The sequence below is a fragment of the Dendrobium catenatum genome, unplaced genomic scaffold, assembly GCF_001605985.2.
Source record: "Dendrobium catenatum unplaced genomic scaffold, ASM160598v2 fragScaff_scaffold_525, whole genome shotgun sequence".
In the NCBI taxonomy this organism is placed as follows: Eukaryota; Viridiplantae; Streptophyta; class Magnoliopsida; order Asparagales; family Orchidaceae; genus Dendrobium; species Dendrobium catenatum.
In genome coordinates, this window is record NW_021318987.1 from 9,642 (window position 1) to 25,797 (window position 16,156).

General features: G+C 34.1%; 1 protein-coding gene across 1 annotated transcript; it reads right to left on the reverse strand.

Annotated features, from left to right (window-relative positions):
* Positions 1-3,724: 3,724 nt before the first annotated feature.
* On the reverse strand, positions 3,725-13,543 carry LOC110093490 (glucan endo-1,3-beta-glucosidase 12-like). Its single transcript, XM_020818396.2, has 4 exons — positions 13,163-13,543; positions 12,222-12,773; positions 5,112-5,142; positions 3,725-4,994 (listed from the first exon to the last, which is right to left on the reverse strand). The coding sequence occupies exons 1-4, from the start codon at positions 13,215-13,217 to the stop codon at positions 4,844-4,846; spliced, it is 789 nt and encodes a 262-aa protein (XP_020674055.1). The 5' UTR covers positions 13,218-13,543; the 3' UTR covers positions 3,725-4,843.
* Positions 13,544-16,156: the final 2,613 nt, after the last annotated feature.

Genomic DNA, 16,156 nt, shown 5'->3' on the forward strand with positions numbered 1-16,156 from the left:
CTTTTCGAACTTTCATACAAAAATTATTCAACATCTATTATAAAAAAAAAATGACTCATTTACATATCTACAATAGATTTTGATATCCATGTAGAAGTGCATAAGCTTTGCAAACCATTTTTTTTACTGACGTATAATCTAAACCTCAGTGACACTCCATAAAGCTCACGTTACCTACATCATTCTGATTTTTTTTTTTTAGATAAGTATTACTCAAACAAAAAGTACTCATTCAATCCTACCATCTGATATCAATATCTTAGAGGAAACAAGCAATATTGCTAAAATTTTTTTATACAGAGAAGAAGAATAGAGAAAGATAAAGCAGGGAGAAAATGAAAGAAGGGGGGAGGAGTAAGAAAAGAAAAACAAGGATTATACCTGCTCGAAGGAGGAGAGATCGTTGTCGGGTTGAGGTTGAGACGGCGCCGGGTTCAAACCTGGCTTTCGCGAACTGAGGAGTGGAACCAAGAGAGAAAGGGGCTCAGACTAGGGTCGGGCTTCGGCTAGGGTAGGAGAGGTTGCGACCTGCTTGAATCGTCGTCGGGGCTTGGCGTCGGGCTCGATTATGGAGAGAAATGTCGAAGCTAAGCCAATCGGAGGAAGGATAGGCGGGATCGATCCGGAGAGGGAGCGAGAGAAACCCGTACTCGGATGCCTTGCGAACCGGAGGGAGGAAGCTCGGGAGAGAGTGCTCCGGCTTGGCCTTGTGCGAATGGAGAAGAGAAAGCCAGAGGGAGACTTCCGCTTCTCCTGTTTGTGCCAACCGAGAGTGTCGGGAGAGAAGTAGAGCGGCTGGGTCACACGAGAGAACCGAAGGAGCTGAAGGCTTCGGCTAGGGCAGAGGAGGTTGCGACCTGGGCAGCACGGCGTCGGGTGAGATTTGCGAAGCCGAGAGAGGAGGAAGGGGGGTTCGGCCTCTGGCCTTCTGCGAACCAGAGGGAAACGAGGCTGGGCGTGTTCGGCTCTATCCCCCTGCTGGCGCCGATTTCAGAGGGAGAAAAAGCGAGAGAGAGGGAGCCTCCATCAAGTTCGGTCATCCCTTGGCTCAAGCGACCCAGGAAGAGGAAGCGGGAGAGAGATTTTTTATCTTGGGACCAAGAGGGAGCCGCCAGAGGAAGAGAGGAGAGCGGGGGTGTGCCAATCCCTTGTCTAGGGCCGGCTGAACCAAGGAAAAAAAGCCACGAGGGAGAGAGCTTCGGTTCTCAATACAACCGGGACCATTGGATCAAAGGTCCTGATCTAGAAAATAATTCAAATTTCTTAGAAAGCATATTGGCACTAAACTAGAACTAATTGGGTTAATTCGGTTCGACTCGAATCAGGCAAACTCGGGTTCAATGCGGGTTGATTACACTAATTCAATAGCAACAAAACTTAAATTGATGTCGATTCGAATTGAATCGAGCTCGACGAGACTCGATCAACTCGCTCGGACATGCTCGAGGGAAAATCAAGACAAAAATGAGGTCAACAACGCCTTCATAAATGGGTGTATCGGTGCAACATAGCCTATCATAAACTAAATTACTTGGCAACTTTTAATTGAAGTAATAAGCCTTAAACCAAATCACTAGGCAACTCCTAATTGAAGAAAAAAGTCCTATCCTAAATCAAATTACTAGGCAACTTCTAATTGAAGTAATAGGCCCTAAATCAAATTATTAGGCAATTTCTAATTGAAGTAATAAGTCCTATCTTAAACTGTACAGTATTTTTGTTACTGGTTCTAAACATGATAATATTTCAATAGTAAAATTTATTTATCTTTTTGGTGTCAAATTATGTATGTCATCTAAAAACACTTTTAGATATTTCAGATATATATATATATATATATATATATATATATATATATATATATTATGAACTTCAGTTGTTCTGTCATTCTTAAATTTTTTGCATATTAACAACTTACCATAGCAAATACTTGAGCATTATATAATATTTAGCAATAAAATAAAGAAAATGAATTTGCTATAACTAATAAAATCATCAATTTTATTTTTCTCAGTTGATTCATTTTTTACATTAGACACTCAGACAACATATATGCTATGAGATACAATAGTTGTAATAAAAAAATAAAAGGAAATTATAATTGTTATTAAATAATTATAATTATACACTTTAATTGCTTTCGTGTTTCAATTTCTTCCAAATACTCTAGTTTTGATATAGCCTTAATACAACATGTAAGGTCACATACAAAATTTCATTAATCTGCATTGAAATTTGATAACTAACTTTGATAAATTTTCAACTAATTAATTATTTACAATTTAAAATCTTTTCTAAATTCCTCAGCGATTTTTGTTTAATTTTGATGTTTTATCCCAGTATAACAAATTAAATTTCCTTCCCTGTCCAATATATATTACCATTTATTTCCTTTTTCTACTTTATTATAATCTAGAAATTTGTTGAAATAAGATTCATAAAGTTAATATTTGTTACCTTTAATTTCCTTCTTCCCCATTGAAATGAAACTTTCACCCACTAGATTTTTTTTCTATTTGAATTTCTTTCTATTAGACAATCACATACTATTGCTTCAGTCAGACGAATCAAATTTTATAAATTTTCTTATCTAAATTTGAACACAAAAAAATAAGAAATTGAAATCACTTGCACTTCCTTTGTCATTAGAAATGAAGAAACTTGCAAACCCAAATTCCTTCTCTTTCCTCCCAATTTCCTTCCTTTGCCTTTCCTTCACCTTCTTCTTCCTTTCCTTGTTGCAAGTTGTCGACTTCTTTCAAGAAAGTCGACGACTTCTTTTAAATAATTCAGTAAGTTTGTTTATTCATCTAATTTGGCACCTTCTTCTCCAGTTAGGTCAGAAACTTCGATTTATCAAACTAGCTAAGTAATCATCTAAAGTTAGCACATGATTGCATGTAATTAGGCTACATGACTTGCGTGACGAGCTATGTAATTTTCCTAATTCTTGTAACTCCTTATGTGGCCAATCCTGTAGCACTTAAACCTCAACCCAAACATATAAATAGATGCTTAAGGGTAGGACTTGAGATATGTAAATCCCTATTCTCGAACTTAGTGAAATCCATAACTTCTCACTCTTAAATTTCTCTCACTCTCTCTCTCTCTCTCTCTCTTATGGGCTCTCTTTCTTTCGATTATGTTCATTAGTTAGGTTTGGCATGATCCACTAGCAAATTGGATCCAACAATGAATATCTTTGGAAATAAAATATTTTGTAATGATATTTGGATCCCGTGCAAGGTAAGGTTAAACCAAATACATAAAAAAATTCAGCCAAAATTGAACATATATATATAGTAATTGACATATGCATCCTCCATCATAGACATATGGATAAATATACATGCATATACTTTGAATTGAGTCCATTGTTATTTGAGTTTCAAGTTCTATTAAAACTCAAGCAATCATCCAACAACTTCGAGTTATGAGCCTAATGGTTAGTCGTAATTGTGGAATGGGAATGATAAAATGTTTTCTGGCATAAACTAAAGGAGGTTTCCTCAGCTGCTTCTTATTTTTCAAATTATGACGGGCATTGAAAGTCTCTTCAGAAAGTTTGTAACATCAGCACCATTGGAGTGGAATGTACCTTAATTTTATGTATAGAAATCTCATAAATGTTATGCAAGTCTATAGTTCCATGAAAGTTTTTGCTTTCTCCCATTCTCTTACTAATTTCTCTGAGCAGAGGAAGTCAAGCTGGCACGATTGTTGCCTTGGCCGCCGTTATATATCTGGCTTTTCAGCATTTCTCAAAGTCGGGGAGCTTGGAGAAAGCATTTGATCAAGTATCCATTATTGCTACCTTGGCCATCATCTGCCTAGCTTCTGCGAGCTGCTTACTTTTGTTTTGATCATCCATACCTCTAGGAAGTTATGGCAGAGATGGGAACAGAAAGCTGAGGAAACACTCGTAAGGGACAACAGACCTCTTATATATTTGCCCTGTTGAAATGAATGTTAAGGCATGTACAATACAACATGCTGAATGCTGCTCATCAATTTAAGAAGAACCTCAGTTGTCATGTCAGTGAAAATGTTGTACTATCATCAAATAATCTTGCATCTCACTCTTTCTCATGCCATATACTAGTATCTTGTCAAAATCCTAGCAGAGGATTTCTAACTGTTGCTTATAAATATGTTCTGCGTGAATTTGCTTTCTTTCTTCTTCATTCTATCTGTCGTTCAGCAAATCTTCCTGCATTCTGCTTAGCATTCAAATGACTTAACTGCTTTTGGATTTCTGCATAATGTGGTGAACATGGTCAATATTGCTACTTTCTGTTTCTACGGAAGGCTTTTCATATTGTATAGTTGCCTGAACAGCCATGTTGATGTTAAGAAAGTTAGTGCACCATGGATGTTAATTATATCAGATTTACCCCTCTTTTTATGGAAGATGGTGCTCTATTATTCAAAATGAAAGCCTAGATATGATTTACTGTGTAATTTTTATACATGTTTATCGGCATATCAACAGAAATTCCTCTTTCCTGACTCCGGAAATAGATGGAGATAGATTTGAACATCAATTAGAGGACAGCAGCAACAAAACAGAAGAAATGAAAGAATTTATATTTCTAACTCCTAAGCTTACAATATATGAAAAAGTGATTCGGGCCCTTGCTACTAGTTATATCAAAGAATATGACATGCCTTGGTGATGAAACTTTAGGATACATCTTCAGATATGATGCAATTGCTTGACGTGGGCTTTAGTATTTCATTACGGATGGCATGCATTTCCTTTTACCTTCTGTTGACCAATATAGTTGTCTCATTGAACAATGATCATTCGTAGCTTTGGTTGTTTTATCACACTTGTTTATATTCATTGAGCGATTAGTATTAGGAAGCACGCCAGGGTGACTGTGAGAGGTACAGTTCTTAAAATGTGCTTGCTGCTTGCGGAATCAGGAGGAACTGATCCATAAATTGATGATCCTGTTGGGATGGTTGTGTTGAGAACCGATGAACTCATGCTGTTGATGGAAGCATCAGTGATTCATTTCATGTCTACCTCACATTATGTAAAACCAATGGACACATTTTTGTTGTACAAGTACTATTTAGATGTGATTATAAAAATGAAAGTTTACCTTGTTGATGGATATTGACAGGTTGAAGTACCTGCATCAATGGGGAGGAAGACTGGTGAGTATAAATCATTTACAGTGCATATAGAAGTTGAAATGATTTTTGATCAATCACTAACACTCATGATATGTTTTTCTCAAGTTAATGATACATTATAGGATTTGTTAACTTTATGTAGCCATGTTAAGCAATTTAGGAATTCCCTGTTCATTTTTATATGACAAAGTAAGCACAACTTTAGATTTTTCACTTAGTTGTGAAAAGCGTGTTATTTAATGATAGAAATTGGAAGCAACCTGAGAAGGCACGACAAAGGAGGAAGATTTATTAGAAATGAGATGTTATCTCACCCTTTTCATTCACTTTGAATGTCTGATTTGATTATCTTTCCATTAGCACTTTTTATAATCTGAGAAGGATTTGTTTCACTCAATGTTTTCCCCTCAAAGGTTAATTTTATTTAAAAATCATAAGACTAAGTTGTATGGATTAGAGTATTATGCAACAAAAATTTAGTAGTAACTAAGCTAAATGTGGTTGAGTGGAGATGTTTGATAAACTTTTGAAGGATATACTGCAAAATGATTTGTATTATAGAGGTTGTTGAAATTGTATATATTGAGGACTAGCGGTAGAAAATAGATTTATGTTATTATGTTATTTGACATGTACATAGGGTAGTAGATGTACTGTGGATTAAAACAGTGGATTCAATCAATGTAAAAGGCCAAATGGCACAAAGAAATTGGTAGAACAAAATTAATTTGAATAAAGTAATGAGTTAAAGACTTGCATAAATTAAAGTTAGTGTAACATGTAGTACCCATTTGGCTTGAATGGAGAATAAGGATTTATAATGCAAGATATCTTAGGGTTTTAAGTTTCCTATGTGACTATATGATAATTTTTATAGAAATCACACTTATGGAATCCAAATTCATAGTTCAAAAACCATCAATTTAAACAAGTATTCATCCCTTTTTGTGAAATTCAGAAATATTCTAAATTCTCCATAAATGATGATTTAATGGTTGCCAAATAGAAAATCAATATAAGAAATCAAGATCAATAAAACTGCATTCCAATCAAAAAGTACACCACAATAAAAAATTTAGATTATACGCATTTGGACTAAATTATATCACACAAAATGGCCAATAGCTAAGAAATGAATATAAAATATCAAAAAAAGAAATCATGGAAGTGTTGATCTAGGCCTAATGTCGTTACAAAGAGATTGCTTCTGAAATTTTTTAGTTTCCATTTGCGCCGAACTAAACAAATCCAATTAGCATAGGGAACCTAGCCAAACCAGAGAGAACACAACCTATTCTTGTATGGGATCATCATAAGCTTGTATAAAAGTATAAAACTACTAAACTTAAAATTAAAAATTTTGAAAATAAAAGAAACTACAAACAGAACATCTACTAAAATAAAATTAAATTTCACAATGTTGATTTACATAAAATTTGCTTGGCTTGGAATCTTTGTTTAAAATTACGCAATATGAGGCTCGCTTTGAGGCCCTCCTCAGCGCAATTCCAGTGAAAAACGCCTTGAGGCTTACGTCTTAAGCTTTTCTTATGAGGCTTATGCCTCAGCTTAGTTGATGCATGTCTTGAGGTGCGCCTCGCCTTACTAGCATGATGCGTACGCCTCAACCGATTTATATATACATTTTTATTAAAAAATATCTAAATCCTAAACTAAAGCTTCTATTAAATCATGCCTTCATGCTCCCCCAAGCCGCAACAATTTCTTCTCAACAACCTCGACCTCTAGCCCACCACCTTGGTCGTAGCCACCACCATCATAGCCACCACCATCATAGCCACCATCGAGAAACACTTAAAAGCCGCACACCACCACCACCAACACCACCCCCATCCTCTAAAAATTTTGGAGTATTATTCTCATCTTTATATGGATGACAAATATTTATGAAAGAAAAAGATGATTTAAATAAATGAAGAAGAAATAGATAGAGAGGTATTGAACTCCACAGGATGAGGCAGATGAGAGATCAATTTGTTATGATGAAGACTCAAATAAAGACCCCCTCATTAATTAGAGTGCAGATGATTTCTGAGTTGTTGCCACTTATGTCAGCTTTTTTTAGCAATTGAATGTGGATGAGTAGGAAACTAAGAAGGAATTTGAAACTGAACTTAATGTTATATGATACTTTTATGTGATTTCTATATTTCATGTTGTTTTGTTCTTGTAATATTTAAATTTTAATTCTATTTCACGCAATTTATCACTTGTCACTTTAGGTCTTGTGCAATTTGTTTTTATATGTATGTCAATTTGTTTCAATAGAAAGTTAATATGTCATTCTTTAACATATTATTTGAGTATTATATAAAAAATCACTTTTAACATTTATTTTCACTTTATACAATTTTTGGATTTTGAGGCTTATGCCTTGAGACTTATGCCTCGCCTCACGAAAGAAAAACGCCTCAATACTCGAGTATTGCGCAATTTTAAACCTTGCTTGGAATTATTTGGCTCCAAAAAATTGTGCATTTGATTATCATCAAACAAATCTTGGCATGGCTGATGTGCTTTCTATAATGTAATACATGAATCATCGCATACAGGTCCATCACATCAATGCACAAGATGTCTCTAATATCTACCATCAATAATGGACATAATCATATCTTCTAATATCACTTATGGATTAAGATTTGTATAACAGCCCGAAAAAGCATTGGATGTTAGTTCCTAAGATGGTGGAAGAGAAAAATCTAAGATATTTGTGTCCAGTAGTTGAAATGAAGTTAAATTTGATATCATGAAAATTGGAATAATATAATAACTTCCTGAAATTTTCAATTTGTTTGTATTCATCCCATGCATTCCATGATTTTATTTGGCTTGCCTTCCTAGCATTTAATGTCTTAAATGTTACCATTCAAGATTTGTTTGTATCATTGCCTTATCAACCATTTTTAATTCCATATAACTCCTGTTCACATTAACAATAGGATTATAATTATTTTATTTTACAATCAATTTTTTCGTGAATATATCTACATGCACATCATGCAAATGAATGATGAATGATGCAAAAAATACGATACAAGTATGAAGTACTAAAATATTAAAAAAATTCTAATTATTACTAATAAAGGCACCTTAACTAATTCCTAATAGAAGAGATAATGAAGAAACTTGATAACAAACAAACCACTAAAATATGATATATATATTGGTGAATATCCTCTTTAAAGAAAACTAATATGAATGGCTTAAATATTAGTCGCAATGAATTATACTCTTTTAGATTGTGACTAAATATATAATGTTTTAAATTATCAGTGTGATATTAAAAATTATGCTATGTTAAAAATAAAGAAGTCTTATTATTTTTTATCCTAATTTTCACACTTTAAAAAAAATGTTTAACAATTTTTTTTTGCTTGGCAAATCTATTCACGACGATGTCGTTGTTTATACAATAATCATACAGACAATTAAATAGTCGTTGAGCACAAGTTAGTTGTTATGCAAACTATCTATTGGAGATCTATGATGCACAGACATGGACACGGAGACACCGATACGACACGACAAGGACACGGGACACGTCAAATATTGAAAATACAGGACACGGATACGGGTTGGACACGGTATTATAATTTATATATTTTAAAAATAGTGTATAAAAATTGAATAAGTATAATTTAAAAAATAATTTAGAAATAATAAGTCATTTTATTAAAATTTGTGCTTAAAATGATTAATATTAGGATGTCGAGAGTCAGACATTGGTGCCATTTATTAGTTATCGAGAGAGGAGATGACAATGCTGTTGATAGACGGACATGATGTTATGCAGTAAATATTGGACGCCAATGTTAAGAGGGTGTTTATCGTTGATGTTGAGAGGGCGTTGGTCATTGATATTGAGATGGTGTTGGAAAAATATGAGATGTCAAGTTGTGGGTGTAGAAATTGCTAGCATCAATGTAAAGACGACTTCAAACTTTTTTATGGAGATCGTTTTGAAATGTTGATGTTTTAACGATGTCAGACGTCGATATTGAGATGACATTGGACATTGTTGTAAAATCAAAGTTGTAACCCGCCAATGAGAAATGAAAATGAGAATATTCGATGAATGGGTTATTAAGTGCAGACGATTGATTTGGTGTTGTGGATATAAAATAAGAAATTTAATTTTTATATTTTAAATAAGTAAAAATTTTAAATACAAAAAATTATATTTAAAAAAATCATAAAATATTTAAGACACACTTGTCGGACATGCATGTCTAATTTAGAAATAATAAGTCATTTCTAATTTGTATTTACTATTTTTTTAATCTAACATGTTTTTGGCGTGTCCAACATGTGTCGGAGGAGTGTCGGATGCATGTCGTGTTGCATATGTGTCAGACACTGCATGCTTCTTTGAGGAGAAGTGTCGGTGCATCATAGTTAGAAATTTGGCTCAAAAATTTCTTTCTGCCAAGATTGACTTTGCTATGTTATATTCATCATGCATACTATCTTCGATTGCATGTACCACCATGCATTAATATTTTAGGATTTTGAACTAATCTTACATATGATTCGTGATTTAGCATACAATCAACCAATAATTATGAAATCTCTTCAGAAATGGTTAGATGTGGTTATGAAAATTTTAAGTAATGGGTATAACGTATGTTGGCATATATTTTGGTGCCCAAACACTTAAATATCTCTTAAAGGATTTCTAACTAGTAAAAAGAAGCATTTTCTTCAAGCTTTTTATTACAATTTCTCCCACACTCAGGACCACATTCTTTCACTTACAATTCAAGCCATACAAGTTGGTTTGCCAATTCATTCCACTAATTTTGGAACACTTTTCTGTGGGCTCCAAAAATTTTCATTCGACTCTTGTAAGGGAATATGTTCTAGGTCAATTTTTCAAAGGCAGATTATATTACTTATAAGATACTACATAGAAATTTCAATCTAATTTTGTAAGGATTTATAATCTACTTTTAGGTTTCTCGTATATTCAAGCCTTATAGTTAATAACCCACCCTCCCCCCCATGGGCTATGTATTACAAGAGGATCTTATGAACTTGGCATTGATGTTTATCTAGGTGAACAATTTAAATCCATGTAGGATTTCATACCATATCAAGTGCACTCTATAATTCTCAACACAGAGGATTTGGGCCATTGAGAAATTTATGGATTTAGCTGTGATTGTAATTTAATTGTGTTGTTTTGTGGCAAATCAATTGGTCATAGGGCCCCATCCTGATTGTACTTTTGTGATTCATTTGATAATAAAACACTTGGTCGAATGACACATACAACAACATCACCTATGTAGAGATCTTTGTGAGTGAACATAGATTACCTTCAATGTGATATTTACTATGTGAGCTTGGGTTAATATTGGACACTTGGTAAATTAGTGTGGAGGATGAATGGATTTCATTGCTTTAAATTTATAGCAATAGATTTTGCTTGTTTTTTTTAATATTTTCTAATTCTTGGATTTTTATATTTTTATTATATTTTGGACCCAAAAGAATTCTCATTAAGATTTTATGGCGTTTTGATTAGATAATCCCCTCTAGTTGATATTTCTATCAATGCGATTATCATCAAGGTATATTTAAATTATTTTATATTGTTATTTTGAATCTTGTCAATTTGCTTGCTTATTTGTAGATAATCAGTTCTATCTATAAGGATTAAACTTATGATTTGTCTTATATGTGGGATTGCCTTGAGATTTTGCATTTTTGAAGTAAATTTTATTTGTTAAAGGCATTGAGACCTTATGCAAATGAAAAGCAAAATATTTTTGTGGATTTTGCAGTTAATTACTGGATTATAGCGTCAATTTGATTAAGATAAATAAGAATTATAAATTCTCTTTCAATTAGCATTAGAGTGATTTATAATTTTGTACTTTTTTGTAGTCATGCTGTTGTTTAGAATCACATCACACCATATCTTTTTTAAATTACATCATGTTATTATTTTGTTTATTAATGTAGTTATTATGTTCTGCTTTTAGTTGAAATAATGATGCAACCTTAAACTCTGTTACTAAATCCTATGCAATATGGCATAGGGTCTAGGATTTCCTGATGCGACTTTATGATTGACGTAATGCATGCAAATCATGCACATGAAATAAAAATTCACATTTCACATATAATCAATGTAAGCATCATCATTTTTGATGAAAAGTGAAAATACATACAAAACTTCAAATTATAATGTAATTATATCCAAATGTAAATTTAACATTACAATTAAGATTAATAAATTGTGTTAATTGGAAATTTCATTCCAATTGTAAATCCATGTAGTTTAAGTTTTAACCAAATTAAATCACATGGGCAAGTTAATAATGAAACATAAAGATGATAAAAGCTCACAACAAGAACAACAACAACAACAATAACATCAAGTCTTTGTCCGACTTGGAATGGACCTGTTAAGAACTTGTTGTCCAACAACAACAACATCAATCATGTATGGGGTCAGCTACATTAATCATTTTTTCTCCATTGTATCATGTTAAAAGTCAAATTCTCATTTAAATCTAATAAAAAAAGATCATTTATAATATTTTCTAGCTAAGTATTTTTAGGTCTACCTCTACCAAAGAAATAATCGGAGTGTAAATTCTTGCCTCATATTGTAGATGACTTCATGGAATTTTGTAGTAACTACTTGCAGAACACTAAAGAAATTCACATTCAACTAGCACAGTGAACCGAACCAAACCAAGACACAGAGAGCACAACCCATTCTCTTAGGAATCATCATAGGCATTGGAAGAAGAAAAAACTAAGTTAAAACAGAAAATTCAGAAAATATTAACATAAAGTCAATTAAAGTAAAATCAAAATTCAAATCTTGATTTGCTTCAATTTATAAAGCTAACTATAAATAGTTGGGGTGTGGCTAATGATGATGTTAACATTTATCTTACCATCGCATTATATGATTATGATTTTAGATAGTCAGGATTTATGCTACTTGAATCTATGAAAATTCTAGAGTAAACCACATGCCAATCACCAAAAGTCTTAGTTTTGGAAATTCTGGAATGGACCTGTTAAGAACTTACTTGGATTCACATTTGTAATTATAGCAGTTCCCCCAAAGTCACAACTAGTAGGTATAGGGTTCTTCTGGTAGTAGCTGTTGAAGGCATACGATGCGTGGTCTTTCACTGTATCTGGGTTATAGCAGTTTGCACCGGCCTGAATCTCTGAGCAATCCGCGCCGCCATAACCACAAGCATAATCAAGAGCCACCTGTAGTGCTGTCTGTGAAGCGGTCGGGCTTGCAACGCACCAGCTCTGACCTGACGATAACATTGGTGTCCCCATTCCTGGTACTGTGTAAGGATTCCCAGGCATCATGGTTGGCGTCGATGGTGTCATTGTTGGAGCAGTAGGATTTGGATTGTATGTTGGCATGGTTGTTGCAGCTGGGTTTGATGGGTTGAATACTGGAACTCCTGCCATAGGAGTGGCAACATCCATATTAGCCATGGCGTCGAAGGGTTCCATCTCATTGTCATGGAAGAGCATTCTTCCGGGCATTCTGGAATTCACCTCTCTAAGTAAACCAGCTGCACTGCTTTTGGAGAGTTTTTGTTCTTTAGATAAGGTTCCTGCCGAACTCATATGTGAGATCATTTGGAGGAAAATCTTAGAATTCAATTTCGGCATCAATAAAAAGTTGAACATTTTAGACAAAACATAACATAAAATATCTGACCATGTCTGTTATAGCATATCATGAAATGAAAATTTAGAATATGTATAATATAGAAGATCGCTTTTAATGGAAGTGAGCACTTGTGAGAAGTCGCAGAGCACTGAGGTTTCGTTTGGAACAACTTTCGTACTGCTTTCTAAAACGGTTTTTTAGTACAAAAAATTCAAATTCAAGAAATTTTTGTACTAGAAAGTCATTTTAGAAAGCAAGAGGAAAGCCGTCCCAAACAAAGCCTAAATAACCCAATGCATGGAAGTTGAGTTCCTAGGACTTAAAACTTACCAGATAAGAGGAAACCTGTGATGAAGATGAGGCTCTTGACATCCATGAGACCCATCTGCCCCTGAAACTTTCTTCTGGACCCCCTCCCCACTCTTCTCTTATCGCTCTCCAACTATCTGTCTTAAAGGATGCAGGGCTTCTGCTGGTGCTAAACATATATGAGAACTAAAAGGGGTGATTTGCTCCACTTTTGCATTTATATAACTCTTTGGAATCATAGCTTCCTTCCAAAGGAGAACAAAAGGAAATGGAGAGGGAATAATAGGAAACTTGGGAAGTGAGGTTGGTAGCTTGGAGCTGCACGCAAGAGTTTAAGGCTTGTGTGAGAGAGACTTGGGCAGGAATGATTGCTCTACTGCTGATGGCTGCTGATGAGCTGGGTGTAAAGATACTGTGTTAGCTCGAAGTAAAATCTTGATTTATAATGTTAAGAGTTTATAATCATTACGGTCCAGTTTGTTAAAAAAAAAAAGTAGGAAATCTGGTATTGATTTGGATCCTTTGAGCAAACTAAGAATTTGATTCTTGCTTTAAGTTTTTTTTTTTTTTTTGGTACGAGATTATAAAATACATACGCATACGTAGGGTCTATTTAAAGCAGCTTCTTATAGAAGTTGTTACAGAGGGTTTTTTTTTTTTTTTTTGGCTGAGAAGCGATTTTAGTGCTATTATGGCGATAATGATTTTTTCAAAATTATTTTGAATATTATAATATTTTTTAGAAAATTTTGGTAACAATTTTATTAAAGTTTTTATAAAAAACGGTCTTACAATAAAATTTTTTGAAAAGGTGCAATCAAGTAAAAGTGTGATTGTGATTTGAAAATTAAAATAATGAGAAAGCTGCTCAAAACATATATTTTTTTATTTCTATAATTCATATAAATTGTAATTAAGATTTGGTGCATAGGTTAATGGTTAAAGATTTTTATTTTTATTTATTTTAGTTATATTTGTAGGTTGGGTCGGGTTTAGGTTGGAATTTTTGATTTTTTTTAAGGAAACACATAGAGAGGCCTACGCGTTAATATAAGCAAAATTTACAGAGTCCTTAAAGGACTCAAGCTCACTACTGCTTCGAAGAGCTATAAAAATAAAATAAAAAAATATCTAAGAGCTCAGCTCCCTGTTGAGCAAAAGTACAAACACATCTAGATATATTCTACGGTGCACAAGATACATCACCCAAAAAATAGTAAAGCAAGTAGCATAAGCTCCAGCTCCTCATCCCAAAAAACTTCAGCAAGAGTACCTCCACTAAAAACCACCTGCAAATCTAGATGAGATACAAAATAAAGAAATAACAATTCTTCATATAAGACAGGATAGAGATAACAAAATAAAGAAATAACAATCGAGGTTGGAATTCTTGATGTGTGCAAAATTGGGTCATATTAGGGTGAATCCGTTTGGACCCAGATTAATTCAAGTTAGACGCGAATCTAACTTTTGACCCATTTTGACATTTAAACATTTAGCATTTAGTTGTGCTAAGTCACATTCTTCTATAGTCTAATCTGCAAAAGGTGTTTCTACCCTTACTCCATCAACTAATCTAGTTGGTTTTGTATATCCTTCCTGGTCTAAGATCCATATATGATAATCAAGTGACTGTAAGAAAGTAGACATGCATGTTTTCCAAAAATCAAAAGGTATATTGTCAAACAATGGAGGTCTAGTAATAGAGTAACCCTCATATGTGTTTCTATTTCTAAATGTAGTCATCTACGTTAATCAAAAAGTATTATAAACTTATGATTTTGAAACAAGGCTCTGATACCACATATTGAGATTCGTTCACAATGAATTAGGTTGTTAAACCCAAGCTTATGTCCTAGTGGCTAACTAAGAGGGGGGTTGAATTGGTAATTAAAAATTTTGAACCCTCTTTTTAAACTTTGGAAATTAAACCTTAATTGTTAGTGAATTTTTTAGAAAAAGATTTTTCAACCACAAGTTATAAATGATAAAATAAAATAAAAAGCAGAAAAGTAAAGAACACCAGATTTATAGTGGTTTGGTCAAAACCAGACCTACATCCACTCCTCGGATGCACCCTCCGAGTATTGCACTAATACCACTAGTGACTCTCCTTTAGCACCCACAATAAGGCGGAGAAGCCTTTATAAAAACTCTTTCCATCACTACCCGGTGCGGCAGAGAACTGTCTTTCTTTTACACTTATCCCCAGTGTTGGCAGAGAACTGTCCGTCCTTTTACACTCTCCTAGTGTGGGAAGAGAACCCTTCGCCCTTTCACACTCTTCTAGTGTGGGCAGAGAATCCTTCATCCTTTCACACTCTTCTAGTGTGGGCAGAGAACCCGCAGCTGTTCACACTCTCCAAGTGTCGGCAGAGAACCAGATCTCCTTGACATATCTTCTCACCAGAATTCTAGAAGAAAGAAAGAAAAGAGTGAAGTAATCCTAAATCAGAAGTAGAGATTCTTACCTTTGAATACCAAGCAAAGCCTTCACGCTCCAGTGGTAGGAATCCTCCTTTGAATGCTCTCTCACACTCTCTCCTTGACTCTTCTTTAAATAGGCACGAAGATCAAATAACAAAAAGATTGGATGGTAGTCTAAATTGGACTATATATAGGAGAGACAAGAAAAACCGTCCAAAACTACAAATTTTTCAAGTCAACACAAAATAAATCATCCCGTACGATCGTGGATCATCCTAGACGATTTTACTTAAAGTGTTGGAAACGATCCTGATGTATATTGGTACAAACTATGTTTGTACACGATCATTATCCCGTACGAATTAGGTTCGTCCGGTACGATCAGTTATACCATAGGTCGGTTCCCTAATAACTGTAGGACATAACCAACTGTGGTAAGTCGGTTCACATCATCCTGGGACAAACAGGACTTCGTCCGGACAAAAGTTTTACAGAGAGCAACTCGTCCTAGCACGATAATGAATTTTGTCTAAACGAAATTTTTACATAGAAGAATTCGTCCTGGGATGATTTGTATTTTGTCTGGAC